This window comes from Polyodon spathula, chromosome 9 (assembly GCF_017654505.1).
Source record: "Polyodon spathula isolate WHYD16114869_AA chromosome 9, ASM1765450v1, whole genome shotgun sequence".
NCBI lineage: Eukaryota > Metazoa > Chordata > Actinopteri > Acipenseriformes > Polyodontidae > Polyodon > Polyodon spathula.
Window position 1 is genome coordinate 5,346,089 of NC_054542.1, and position 15,370 is coordinate 5,361,458.

Sequence of the window (15,370 nt, forward strand, 5' to 3'; positions counted from 1 at the left end):
TTCTTGTGTAATTCGTGATATTTTGCTTTTGTGATTGCCCAAAGAATAACACGGTAATATAGTACTCAACCAGCCTTCTATATAAACAATATGGAACATGTTGTTAAAATGGTGTCTTTCACAGCTGGCAGCTAAACAAGCTATAAACATGTTATTCATTATATTAGCATTTCGAGGTCAGTTATAGATTACACCGTGTAACACATTTTTTTTTTTTTTTTTGTTCCTGGGTAGTGTTATTTCCTAATTGCTTATGCCTCAAAAGTATAGAACATGGCTATTATTCCCCACAAACTTTGCTTTTGTGACCAGGACAGTGATATTTCAAAATATCACTATTTCCAATGGGAAAACTGGCAAATGTGTGTCTTTTCGTTCACATAAAGTCAGAAAAAAACAACATATGAATCCAAATTAACATGTATTTATACTAAAGTAATACAAAGATGACTACAAAAGATTTAGAAGTGAGTAGTTTTTTGAGATTTACAATTATACTGTAAATATAGTATAATCGTAAATCTCGAAAAATATAAATACATGTTAATTTGGATTCATATGTTGTTGTTTTCTGACTTTATGTGAATGAAAAGACACACATTTGCCCGTTTTCCCATTGGAAATAGTGATATTTTGAAATATCACTGTCCTGGTCACAAAAGCAAAGTTTGTGGGGAATAACAGCATGTTCTATACTTTTGAGGCATAAGCAATTAGGAAATAACACTTACTACCCAGGAACAAAAATTGTGTTACATAGTGTTATTATTTGCTTCACGTTTAACATATTGTAAGATTGGTATAATACAATTTCCTGATATATATTAATAAAACAGTTCTAGAGGTTCCCTAATACTAAGAGTTACCAACTCAAAACAAAACAATTATTATTGAGTTAGTGTTGCCACTCTTCGCTTGATTAAGGCCTTATTATTCTTGGTCTGTTCTGTCAGTGAGTCATGTGACTATACTGCCACCCGGTGACAATTTTATAGACTGCAATCTCTACAAAACCAAAGCAGGCATTTCATGTTAGCATCCCATTGCTTTTTAAACAAAAACAAAAAAAGCAACATGATTCTTTTATATTGTTATTATTTTATTAGCTAAACCTTTTAAAGTATGGCTTAATTTTTTTTTGTTGGAATTGCTGTAAAAACATGGATATAAAAGTTCCTTTAAGCTTAAAGAATCTGGCACAAACTCTATTATGCAAAAAAAGTAATAAAAAAATGTATTAATTTAAAAAATACGGTACCAGCTATATTTATTATCAATATTTATTCAATACAACTTTAAATGTTAATCTCAGTATTGTACATAAATTCAACAGTAAGTACAATAACTATTTTACATATTTACAAAGTTGACAGTATTGGCAAGAAAGGTTTGATTATTATATTAAAGCAGTTAAGGTAATGCAAAATAAAGCTAATTGATCTTATCTAACTCTGCAGCATATCCTTGTGTTTCTTATTCTAGTACTGACACATTTATCTGATTCAAATAGAGCCCTTTCAGTTTATTTTTGTGTTTAAATGTGAAATGGCAGACTATCTTATTATTATAAACAACTGAATAGACTCCCTTAGCTTTTGTAAAGAGCCTTCGACTGTGGTAAAATGCCCTGCAGGCGGTGCCCACAACGGTAATGGGCATTGCTGCTAACCCAGTGATGCCACTTCAGTCCAGTTAACCCTGTCTGAACTGAGTATGTTTTTAAGACCCAGAAGTCCTAGTTAAAAGGAAAGAGCTTTTCAAGAAAGTACTGGCTGTTAACTGCCTGGCTCTTTCAAGCAACAGATACAAATGCTTAAATGAAGCAGTAAATGTCGACTCTTATCAAAACTTAACATTTCTATCTCAGCTAAATGACCAGTCATAGGCAGGATACTTCAGCAGGAATATACAGTTCCATTAAAAAAAACAAAAACTAAGCATTAAACGAAGTGAACACATGCATCATTTCATGCTAAGGCTGAAGAGTGAATCAGCCTCCTTTCAAGGATAAATAATGCCCTATCCACACTAGCAGAATAATATGCAATCAATACACATTGAATCAACGTGATTGCCATTCACTTTAGAATCATGTTTTCAAAACATGACAATCAGTAAATGTGGTATTCATGTTTTTTTTTTTTTAGTCGTTATCAATCCCATGGCTTGTAAGTTCTAAATGGCAATCCTTTTTCCATGATTGTATATGCGCATAACACTTTATGTGTGACTACATGACAGTGTTATGGAAATACAATATTTTTGAATTTCTGAATGACAAAAAAAAAACTGAAAAATATGAAAGGCAGATTAATTTTAGGAAAGCACTGGCCTTAGCTGTGATATTCTATTTTAGTTAGTAAAGGAAGGTTACACTCATCAGATTTTCTTGATAGATGCCTTAAAGAAAAAAAAAATATATATATATATATATATATATATATATATATATATATATATATATATATATATATATATATATATATATATATACAACATAAGAGGTTTAACCATTTTGTTTTGTTTGTTTTTGTTTGTTTGTTTTTTTTAGCAGTACAATTAATCAACTGCAGTATCATGATAAAGTTGTACTTTTTAGTTAAAACAAATCTTAAAATTAGCAGAGACAAGCTCTCAACTGATAAGCATCAAAATGAGCATTCTACCAATCACATGTCCTCCAGTTGAATATACTGAGCATAATAAGCAACACAGCAGACCTGTTCTTTCTTTATTACAGACAATATAAAGAACTTGTATAATAAACTACTGTTTTGGTGAATTTCAACGTTGACTGTATCAATGTATAAAATGGAAATGTTTGCTCTGCTTGGCCTGTGGTTGTCAGTGACAACAAGAGCCTGTCCAAATTTAACCCAGGCCAGCAGAATTAGGTTAAAAAATGAAACTGAAAACAGCAATTTTTGGCAAGAGTTTTGTAATGAATACTTTGAAAAAAAAAAAACCAAAACATTACCAAATTATACCCTATATCTTGTGCATTTTATGAAACAAAATATATATAGTTGTTGTATTATTAAATCTCAGAACACGTTACTGCCATAGTTCTGTATTTTCCTCTTAAGACATTCAAAAGTAAAAAAAAAAAAAAATAGTTCAAACAGAGGATATAGAAAAATAATGGAGCTGTCTCCATTTTTAAAGGAAGAAATAAATTCTGAGACCCTTTCAGTTCTGCGACAGCACAATAACTGGCACCACCAACTTTTGGTTAACTTTCAAGTTACCTAGTTACAAAAATAGAAGAACACCATGTCTTCAGAGAAAACATGTTCAAAATGCTTCTCACTTAAAAATAAAACAATCTTTTTAAAATTAAGACATGAGGACTATCCCCACTGGACACAGAAATTGTAATCAAAACTAGAGATTAGTCTCATAGTGTTATGAGACCTTAATATATTTGTAATAAGGATTGATGTTTTTGCATTGATTTGAAAAGTTAACTTTTTAACTTTTTTTTAATACTGATAAACTTTAGTTGTTGTTTTTTTTTTTTTTTTTCCATTACTAAAGCTCTACAATATATTTAAATGTTAAATTTACAAACATAAATTAGTAAAATAAGAAAACATTCATCCTGTGGTGACATATGCAGGAACCCCTTCTGCTTATATGTATATAACTCTTGAAAATCCTGAAGTGTAGCAGCGATTTCCAATGTTATACTACTCACTGAAATACGGAGGGATTCATTGAAATGTATGGCACTTTTCAGCACCACTAACCAATAGTAACCATTACAACCATTACTCCAACCCTTATTCATGTTTGTAGCAACTGCTTTTTTGACACAACAACATGCAAAGTATGCTTTTATTTACACTACGAACAGAGTACCACATTCTGGTGTTAGTCCGTAACTTTTTTGCTCATCTTGTAAGTATTTTTGTTGGTAGCTTAAAACCTTTGTAGCTTGTTTAAAAGACTGCTTCAAAATAGTGTAACACTGTTTTAAGTGCCATTATTCACACTGTCACTAAATCCTAACTACAAAACTCTATGTAATGTAATAGAACAAGCAAAACCATTGCCTATAATTGCATACAGTAACTGCATGTGCAGTAACAGTGTAATTAATGCACCTTTTCTCCATCCCCCTTTGTCTTACATACATTTTTACAGTATTTAAAAAAAAAAGGAAGAGCCACATGCTGTAGTCACAGTAGTACATTTGGAAAGTTGGCATTAGATGAACTCTATGATAAAATCCATTTGCAATTTTTTTTTAAAGTTTATACTAAAGATCCTGCTCTGCTCTGCGGTGGTACCATGACAGGCACAGCACCCATTCTCTCTAGCGTGGCCTGGCTGACAGCATAGGAATGCGTGTGCTGCTTGTGTTGTGGCTGTGGCTTCAAGGTTACTGAGCCGTTCCCCCGGGCGACGGTCTGTGGAGAGGGGGCGGTGACCACGAGAGTCTTGGGTGGCGGAAGTGTATGGCTGCCATTGGCGTAGGCGGGCCGGGCAGGTGAGGCACCCATGTGGCCGGAGAAGGTCTTATGTGTGTCTCCATTATAGCGTGTGTAGGAGTTGGTGTCGTAGCTGGGTTTGGGATTGTGCCAGTAGCGACTGTTGTATGTGTTTGTGGACGTCAAGGTGTCGTTTTCTGAAGAGGAGGCATCGGCATGGAATGCTTTGACAGAAGGAGACCTCTTCGGGGGCAGGTCATCTTCCCTGGAAGGAAGAAACAAAGAAATACATAATAGCATTGCTGGCTAAATTGCTGGCCTTTATACAGGCTACCTGAAGCACGGTTGTATAATTTATGCTTGTATTGTACGACATACAAGTCTTATAGCTCCCACTGAGACTGAAATGAATTATTTGACTGTCTACGAGGCACTTAAAAGGTCCCTGCATTTCCCAGGCAAAAAATGGGTCAACTGAATTGGCCTAGAGCAATTCTCGGGTTAACAATTTAAAGTCTCTCATTATAGTAGGCTCTTTTTTTTGTAATATAAATGTATTTATTCATATTTCTTGTTAGCTGTTTTAGGGATATTATACATTTTCCTAAGGAAATGTAATAATGGGTTAGGACAGGCGTGTTTAACTCAATTTCACCAATGACGGTTTTGTAAGATGATTTGATGGAAACGGACTGTACATTTTTGTTAAAACAATTGCAAGCAAAACATTACCTCCCAGTCCTTGTCATTCCAATGTGTTTCATTTGGCTGAGGGCACTTGACACCTTCTGTGTAGAAATATCTTAAGCGAAAATGACTTGCAGTCAGCCAACGTTTTTTTTTAAAGGTAAATAATGTTTTCGTACCGCAGGACAGTATTTCACAAATTGAACTTTCATAAAGTTGCTTTAAAGAATCAGCAATCAGCCAGGCAGCACATTAAACCTCATTATATGCCAACTTCATGGCTGCTTTTTCCTATGAATTTACAAACTTGTATCTGATACAAAAACTGATTCCTACATAAAAATAAATAAATAAATACATTTAAAATCATACATAAAAATGCACAAACATATCAATTTATGTTTAAAATTGCCTGAGAAAGATTCAGGTACCTGTTACTGTATTTTGGATAGGTATATTTAAAGATAATTGTTGTAGGAACAAAAGAGAAGAGAGGATAATTAATATGTGGAATAGTTCACCAGGTGAGTCTGTGACTATGTTTACAACAACTTTTGGCAGGCAGAGTTTTTCCTGTTGATGTCATCAAGCCATCATTGTACTATACTTTCATTTTGGAGACGAGTGTTCAAAGTGTGGCGGTAGGCCAGTGCCCATTTGGTACGATTAACATCATTCCATGAATCAAAATGAGTCAAATTCCAGGGACAAATCTGTCACCTTTAAGAGACAGAAGTACGCCTCCTTATCACCTGTAATCCCATTTCAAGAACGTGTTAAGAATTGCTTATCGCACAGCTTCAGAACAAGTAACCCAAGGGCCAATAAAAAATGCCAAACAGGGAAAGGGCACAACCTAAATGCTTCCAAAGTATTCTGCAACATACTTTCCTGAGTAAGCTGAAAGAAATGTAATCTGTTTATAGATTTATTTAAAAATAAAAATGAATCCCATTGATGGACGTATCCTATTGATGAATGTTTATAGAAATTCCATTCAATAGAAAAGTGCTTCTCTTTCTTTGAAAATTAAATTAATTTGGAGTTAAGAATCGTAAATATTTTACTGGACACATTTCGTTTTCAACATTACAGTGAAGCTATGGATACTGATGGTGGCACTGCTTAATGAAGGAGTAAAAAACGATATATTAATAGTACATAGTTAATAAAACACGTTTATTTTGTGGTATTAGGGAATGGAGTCCTCAGGGAGACATTTAACCCTCAGAGACAAACTCTACCTTTATTTAAACAGTTCTTGTGTTATTGAGTTGAGTATAGTACGAGACTTCACCGGTTCTACTTCTTAATGGGTACTTGTCAAGGAGCTGTGGTCTAACTGTCATCTAATTACCTTACAAAAAAGGCATCTCTTGAGTTTAAGTCCAAGGCCAAGGTTACATAAATTAAAATGGCTGAAAATCCATAATGATTTTAATCTCGATTTGTATTGCTAGTTCTTATGCAGAAATGATGAAAAGAAACTGAAGGGGGATAGATTTCAGGCAGAACAGTCTGAACACAGCATCCTTATGTGGTGTATCAGGGCACAATCTGGACTTGTGTTAGACAGGATTATGGCCTAAAGGGGTACCGTTCTGTAGAAATTCGTATCATGGTATACTTTTTAAAAAATCCAGTTTTAGCCCACAGAAAATAAATCTAAAGAAGAAGAAGAAGAAGAAGAAGAAGAAGAGTCTCTCAGTGCTTAAATAATATATCATGACAGCTTTTGGTAGGTTATGTAATAGACAGTGTTGTGTCACACACTGCCGTTACGGATCCTGTCCAGTCCCCTGTCAGCAAGATGAAATGAGTTTAAAAGCTCTAAAAACCACGGATGCTCTTTTGCATTGTGGTTAAGACACTCGCTTGCGGTGTGCAGGGTAGCCAGTTTGCGCCCAGCCTCTGTCCTGTTACAGCTACATTCCAGGCCCTCGTTGTTACTGTTATTTTTTTATTTGGGAAAACGACTGAATGTGCAACTATGATATATGGTAAGATCTATTCTTCTGACTGCTGCAGAAAAAGATGTTTGTGTTCCTCCTGTGGCCTGAGCAAAAACTGCTCTCTACATTGTTCAATTGAAATATTTGTTAAAGCTTTTTACAAACACATATCATCACATTGTTAACATAATCCAAGAAATAAACACACAGAAATATGTAGCCATTAACCCTAGCTAGCTGCAACATCATACAGCATTTAAAATCCCTGAAGAGATCAACACTGGACCCCTTTAAGTTTCACAATATGACCAGACTTCTCAAGCACACAAACTGATCAACCAACCTGATCTCATTGGGGATTTCGTCTTCCTCATATTTGTTTCTGTTTTTCCAGTAGAAGAATACAACAACAACCAGGAGGAGACAGATGATGACCGCGAGGACCCCTGTGGCGATCGTGCCAGCGATTATCCCCACGCTCTGAGGCTGGGCTGTGGGAAGAAAAGAAAGAGTTGTCAAGATTTGAGAACTCACCCCTCGCTGGTTCATAACATTGTTGTTAGAAACTCTTTTAGCATCTTTGCAAAGCATATTGTTTATAAAAAATAACCAACATTTAAATTAATCACCCACAGAATCATGACAGCACATTCAGTTTTTTAAAAAATGTAGCAGGACAAGCAGGCTTTTATATAGAAAGCGCACTGTAATTTATTAAGTAAATTAATGCAAGGACTGCTAACTTTGGCCTGGTTTCCAAATTCAGTTCAGTTTACAAACAAGTTCACTAGCACCCTTAACATAATATAGAGGTGGTGACTGGCTTTATATTAATCTAATTTTATTACAAATTGATGGCATCTATCGTGCTGCTACTGTAGCTGACAACATATAATAAGTAGGTGAGCGGTTCTGACACCTCCGGGTTACTTTCCTGTCTTGGCTCTGTTTCAAACACTGCTTGAAGACTGAGACTGTAAACCCCTTTGTTAAACTGCCTTGGACTAAAAACCTCCGTCCTATGGCTGTAAGCAGTCTCTCGCAGTTTCCCGCTGTCCTGCAGTACTCACGCGAAATGACCTGCATGTTCAGAAGGCAGGTGCTCTTCCCAATGGCATTGGAAGCCGTGCACTGGTACAGGCCGGAGGAGGCAGTGCTGATATTCCGCAGCATCACCGTCCCCTGCATCCGATCTGGAAACAGAATCAGGATTTTCAGATCAAACCCTTTGGAAGAAGGAAGACCACACTAGGCCATGGCAATGAATGTTTCTGTGTGCTTTTCTCCCTTTGTGTTAGTTTGCAGCTGGATTTTGTAAAATGATCTGGCAAGTAAGGTTTCTCATTTTCGTAGGCGCTTGCTTTCTAGACAATACTGTTCAGGTCTAGACCCAGTAGTCGTGTTCTTCAGTACTCTGCTGGACGTGGTTTGTTTTATGTCACTGCACTGTGTGTTTTTATTATTCTCTTGGCTGTACCATAAATAGAAAAACAAACTTCCTGGATTAAGACGATAGGTTTAGATGCCAGTTGTTCTAGTATATTTTTTACTTGAAAACATGAGCATGTGGATACAAATATAAAACTCAACACCAACCAATAACTTGTTGGTTAAATCAAATACTGTACTGAAGATTCAGAATGGTCTAGTTATGTCACAGACAGAGCATGTGAGCGGCGTGGCGCGCTCATAAACGCTTCTCCTCGTACTCTTCCTCTTTGAAACAGCTCACCCCATGGCTTTTATTTCCCCAGTCCGCTCCAGTGCTTCTAATTCTGCAGCTAGCTGCACTCACGCTCCGCTCCACTGCTAGTGTAAGTCGCTTCCAAAATGTAGAGATGTGTGAACCGGTTCCTTTGAAATTGGGTACCCGGTTCCTGCTTTGATCTGGTTCCAGTGAGTACTATTACATTTTTAGTAAAACGGATTATTAAAACATTAACTTCTGTCAAAAATACATTTGATAACTATAATTACTAAAAGACACGTTCATATTTAGAAAAAAAAAAGTCTGCAAGATATTTATTACAGCAACAACAGGGTTTTTTAAGATTTTTTTTATGTATTTATTTATTAATTATATTTATTTCCCCAGAGAATAACCCAATCTCACTTTTACATGAAGTGATGAAAATGCTTTGGGTAAAGTGAATCTTCTGCACCTCGATGGGATTCGCAAGACAACCCAAGCCGAAAACGACACGATTTCAGCTATCTGAAAAAGTAATTTAACCCCAACCGATGGGGTCGTATTTCGGCTTGGGATCCTAACATGCACTGACCCTTTTGCACAATCCATGTGGTTAAAGATGTTTTTAATTGTACAAGCTTTGTGAAATGTGCAATTAACATGGTTCATATACAAGCAGACAATGGCTTTCAATGTTGTAATAAAACTCTTACTGCGGAAATTGGACACTCTTGACCATTTTGTTAACTTTAATTATTAGCACTGACACCCAAACGAGGAAAGTGTATGATGTATAACTTGGGTACATTGTTATTTTTAACACTCAATTACATGTTATTATTTATTTATTTATTTTTAAGAAACATTAAGCAGTTAAGTAGACTGACACGCACAAGCCCCTTCTCAGTTTATAATGATTTTAACCAATAAACTCCAGGGTTTGACAAACAAAATTTGTCCCACTCAAGTATGTGAAAATACTGATTGGCACCAAGCAAAATCCATGATTTTAAATTAGTTTTAGTGTAACCTGGGGTTATTTACACAGGTACTCTTCACTAGCTTTACACACGTTGCATTCACATGAATGCAAGAAGCAGGTGAGCTGCATTTCCAACCGTCCCTGGAGTATTACACCTGATATTTACCTGAAAAATTGGGACATGCATTATATTTTCAATAAACATTGACACATTTGATATATGATAACAAATTAATATGAAGGGCACTGTACATGCATAACTAATTTAATAATTGCCACCATAAATGATAATTCATTTTATCTGATTAAATGATACCAGTGTTGTCTCATGTAAGGCTTCTGAAGGCAGACAACCACATTGTGTTTTGAGCTTTCTTTTTATTATAAAGCACATGGAAAAGCAAAAGGGAGGAAAACCCACCAGACTGCTAATTTACTCACAAAGACAAACAGTAACTGCACGTGACCCAGGACACACACTTGGGTGGGGGGTCTCAACATCCACAGCTACTGACACGACTAAAACTACACTTCATTTACCAGCAAACATAGGGCAAAATGGTACTCCTGCTGACTGGATTTGTATACCTTGCATCGCCGTCGCTGGCAGTTTGGGTACAGAGTCCAACTTCTCCCAGGCGTAGGTGGGTGTGGGGATGCCTTCGTCAGAGTTACACGTCAGCATAATGTCACTGCCGATATCCAGAGTCCCCTGAATCCTGCAGGAGGGGATGGAAGGTGGTACTGCACAGCAGAAACACAAACATACGCATTCATGATTGAGGATTTTACCAAAACAAACAAACAAACAAACAAACAAACAAACAATTAAAACTAGCAAGGAACTGCTCAGAACTCGTTCTTCCTGGAGTAAAAATGTGTGTTTGATTCAAAATGCATTTGAATGTGCTTTTCAAATACAACAATCACAGGCAGAGTACTGGACGCTACTAAAGGTAACCAAAATGATCTCCTCTTCAAAAGAATGAAACTAATGCTGAAGTAAAATGACTCCTATGTGCTTGCTTAACCACTGCAGGGTTGGATGTTCAATCCCTTTCTCCTTAACTTCAGAATCTGAACTAACACGAGCGTTAAAAATGGTGAACGAATAACCAGTGTGGGCCTACTTAAAAAAACATCATTTAAAAAGCTTTATGTTATTCAAGACCTCACATAAGGGCATGGTGCCTGTTTGTCAGCAGCAGGACAAATATCCTTTATCTTGTGCCACAGTTTGTGTACCCAAAGATCTCAAACACAAAGAGCTGCCGTTTACCAAGCACAGTGAGTCCGATAACCCCAATATTCCTGCTCCCTCTGTCCGGCATGTTGTTAACCAGGCACTGGTACGTCCCGGTGTCCGAAAGCTGAGTGTTGTTGATGAAGATTGAGGCACTTGTGCTGGGCATCATCAAAACAAATCCGACTCGCCCATTAAACTGGACAGCTGCGTTAAACACTTGTCCACCCTGGTACAGGATCACCTACAAAATGAATACCAGAAAATAAGAAATTACATTGGAGAATATTTACCAATACTTATGTTATGATTGTGAGGCTTTTGGTGCTATAATATAAGAGCTTGATTTTCCTGGATGGTACTATAAATCTAATCTGGCTGACTCTTAAAAACCACGCAGATCACATGTACTGCAGCTGGTAAAAAGAAAACAACAGCTCCATGTTCATTACTTTAAGACTGGAGAAATGAGCGTAACTCCAAATTCATGCCAATAGCTGTAGTTCCAACTGCTTTAATTTGCATTGCAGAAAAGCAGATATACAGAAGGCATTTTAAAATTACAAGACCTAATTAAGAAATACATAGCACGATTTGTGTGCCGCCACAAAGCAAGATTAAAGTCAAACTTCTAAAGCTGAAAAAGCACATGCTCTCAAACAAAAAACAAAAAATCAATAACTAAACCACAGGAGGTACAGCCAATGCATTATTGAGATTGCCAAGAGGAAGAAGACAGGAAAAAACTAATAGCATCAAACATCTAAAGGATAGAGCTTTTCTTTTGAGGCATTTAATACCTTCCCTACCTTGTGGCCTTTTAAAAAGATGTATCCGTTGTTCAATAAATATGACAACAACAACAATTACTGGCAGCTGGGAGTAAAGTCAAAGTTCAGACAAAAAGAAGGCGACATGTCTTTATTCACCAGGGAACAAAAACAAACAAAAGAAAAAAAAGCCAATAGGTGTTATAAGATGACTGAACGAATTAAAAAAGCCATTTACCTTACCATACAATAACTTACACACTATGGCCCAACAAGGCAGTATTCAAGTACACATTGGGAAGGGAGTTCCGGTATTCTGAATACTGTGCTTGCATGACTTATCTCCTTCTGCCCCTGGGGCCACAAATGTGCTCATGTTGCTCTTGGGTTTACTTTGCAAACACAGAATATAGGGAGAATTAGCAAAAACACGTGCATGCATTTCCTGCATTTCAGAGACTTAATTCAAATAGGGGTGTATTATATATCATGCTCCACTAGAGGGCAAAGGAAACCCACAAAATAAAGGTGGAGATTTCACAAAAATACCAGTTGGACACAAGACACCCACTAATAAAGACATACTCTCCAGAAAGCTTACTTGTCTGACTTTGCACATATATTAGAAAAAAAAAAAGGACTCTTGATTTTATGTTTGATTGTTTTAATTAAAGTAACAATAAACATCTAATCTTCCACAGGTACAGAACTGGTTTGGTTTGTTAATGCATTGTTTGTTTTTTATATATATATATATATATATATATATATATATATATATATATATATATATATATATATATATATATATATATATATATATATATTTGAGGTATATCAAGGCCATGCTGTTGTATTTTATTGTGTCTAATCTGAAATAATCACAACAACAAAAATCCAATGGTTTGACTTATTATCTTACCTTTTCCCTGGCAGTTGCCTTACATGGGAAAGAAGGTTGAGAGTAAAGGCTTGGACAGTACCAGTTCCGTAACTCTGAAATGTTCTATTATTTTTATAAATATCTACTCTGATGTTAAAGGTGATTCCTTCTTTACTACTGTCAGCTGCTATGCTTAGTTCACACACTGTTGTACAGCACATCTTGCAACTGGAGCACATTATACAGTATATAACCCCCCGAAACACAATCCCAGTTGAGTACAAAGCAATACAATCTAATGAATCCGGATTTTACTGTGGTGGTCATGAAGATTCTGTAGAACATACATATTGATACTGCCTGGAGCGGAATTCAATACATGTAATTGTTTTTATACATTCCAAGGGTTCTGAAATAGAATACATATCAAAGACAGAGGTGGTTTAATATTCTATCCAGGTTGGATTACAGCAGGTGGTGAAATACAGTCTCATGAATAATGTAATGAGATTTCCGTTTGTGTTTCCCTTTCAAAAATCTGTACACCACTGTACAGTCGCATTGCTCTGGGGATTGCCCATTCTGGTTGGGCTCCTGTGAATAAAAATGAATGCGTCCTGTCTTCCACACTGTATTTGTTTAATAGCATGGGTTATCACATCATTGGGTACCATGGCATTGTGTTTTTTCTTAGTTTGTTTTTATTTTTTTTATTACAGCACTTTAATCCAAAAAGAATAAGGTGAAAAAGAAAAGTCACCTGATGGGTATATATGTGCAATAAAGACATGCAGAAAGAAAGTCAGTCTGAGGTTTAAGAGTTGGCAAAATGTATATCTATTATTCCATGGCCTAGCAGGGAAATAACAGAAAATTCAAATAAGACTTGAAACTCATTGATATCTACTGAAGGAAACAATGTGTTCGGTGGAGAGTACCTGTTTTCGTAAATGGAGGTAAATCGCTAGGCACAGTAAGTAACCCATAAGAGATGAATTTGGATAGTGGGAGAAAAAAAAAAAAGAATCTGTATCAGGACTCCCTGTGTGTTTACTGAGATTATTTGCTGCAGGCTACCCCTAGGTTGTGGATCAAGTGCTGAATGGATATCACAAGCTGTGGGTAACTACAGTACGGAAAACAAGTTGTGCAAAAGCAAGGAAAGCTTTGAACTGAACATACTGTGCAGGATTAAAATGATGTCGCTCTGTACAAAGATATTAAACAAAGACTTCTAAAAAGTCCACAGCTGTTGCCGTTTGGACCACCGAATGAAATATCCACGGTCTTTGTTGCATTATGTGCAGTACAGGAAGTGCTGCCAGGGCTCAGTATAATTTGCATACCGAGCGATAGGTAGCTTATATAGCTGTCAGATCCCATCCTCTCTCAAGCTAGACGTAGGGGATTAGGGTGCAAGCTCTTCTCCCCATGGCATTGGTTTCAAACCAACTAAGATTTATTAATCATCCCCGAGCCAGACAGACTGTGCCCGGACTGCAAATTGTGTGATGATAACGGGATATTATACAGTATGGGGTGTTTGTTTCCTTCTCTATGCAGATCATGCAAAATGTGTTTAAATTCAATAAATAAGCAACCTGCTGGGTTCATATCCCCGATGAGTGATGAAATCCCTAATATCACACTCCTAGCATGATAACAACACGCAGTGCTGTCCTTTCTAATTGAGTGAAAAGTAACAGAAAGAGACAAAGAAGCACAGATTACTAATGTGACTGCGTCAATGTGAAGTGGCTGGAACTGGGCAGAAACATGGCAAATGAAATTCAGTGTCAGTGTTACATGCCTGTCACAAAAGAAGTGCATTCTTTATCCCCGGTGTTTTGCAAAGTTTTCTATTCTTTTTTTTTTTATTCCTCTATTAAAATAGTCTCGTTTAAGTAAAAATGTAGAATAAAGTTTAATGTCACCTTAAAATATTTTGCAAACATCAGCTTTTTGTAAACAGTGTCTGTTTTAAATAATACGCAGCACGCTTAGCAATAGAATGGGATTTACGTCACAATGAAAAAGATTATCACACATTTTTCATAACATAAAAAAAAAAAAACTGGTGGAAGTTTAGCTAGTTTCACAGATGCCAATTAGCACTCATCTTAGATAATTTTAGTTATCTTTAACTAAAGATGCTTATTAGAAAGAGTTCATATCAAAAATCGCATCTTACATTTTTTTGCAGGGAAATAGTGAGCAGTACCTGTTCTGGCTGATTGGCGTTGGAGAGAGGCGTCACCATCCAGATGATGTTCAGGTTGTTGAGCGCTGCGCTTGTGGTGAAGGTACACGGCAATATGGCAGTCTGACCTCTGGCCACCTGCACACTGCTTTGACTCACTGTCACTTCTAATGATTTCACGTATCCTGTGGGAAACAATGGCAACCAAAGGTATTAAAGGCTCATTGTACTGTACTGTGCAAACAGTCAGCCTATCTAAGTGTAAAAAGAGCAGTGGACAAAAGTAACATGCAAAAAAATTCAGTTGACACGTGTGACAAGGTTTAAGTGTGAAATCTAAAACCCAATTATTTCAGTCGGATGTGTAACTAGAATATAAGTGCTAGCGAAGAATGACAAAAACAATCGAGCAGTTTGCTGGATCAGCATGCCTGTACTGTAACACAGCAATTAAAATCAGCGTGAAATGCAATGCAAGGCAGTCGCACCTTTGAAGTCTGCCTCTATTCACATCACATTGATCATTTGAC

At 36.5% G+C, this 15,370-nt stretch overlaps 1 protein-coding gene across 1 annotated transcript; it reads right to left on the bottom strand.

Moving 5' to 3' along the window:
• Window positions 1-2,498: 2,498 nt before the first annotated feature.
• On the bottom strand, window positions 2,499-15,021 carry igsf11 (immunoglobulin superfamily member 11). Its single transcript, XM_041258591.1, has 6 exons — window positions 14,862-15,021; window positions 11,024-11,231; window positions 10,333-10,488; window positions 8,143-8,265; window positions 7,416-7,563; window positions 2,499-4,698 (listed from the first exon to the last, which is right to left on the bottom strand). The coding sequence occupies exons 1-6, from the start codon at window positions 14,898-14,900 to the stop codon at window positions 4,257-4,259; spliced, it is 1,116 nt and encodes a 371-aa protein (XP_041114525.1). The 5' UTR covers window positions 14,901-15,021; the 3' UTR covers window positions 2,499-4,256.
• Between the last annotated feature and the right edge of the window lie 349 nt (window positions 15,022-15,370).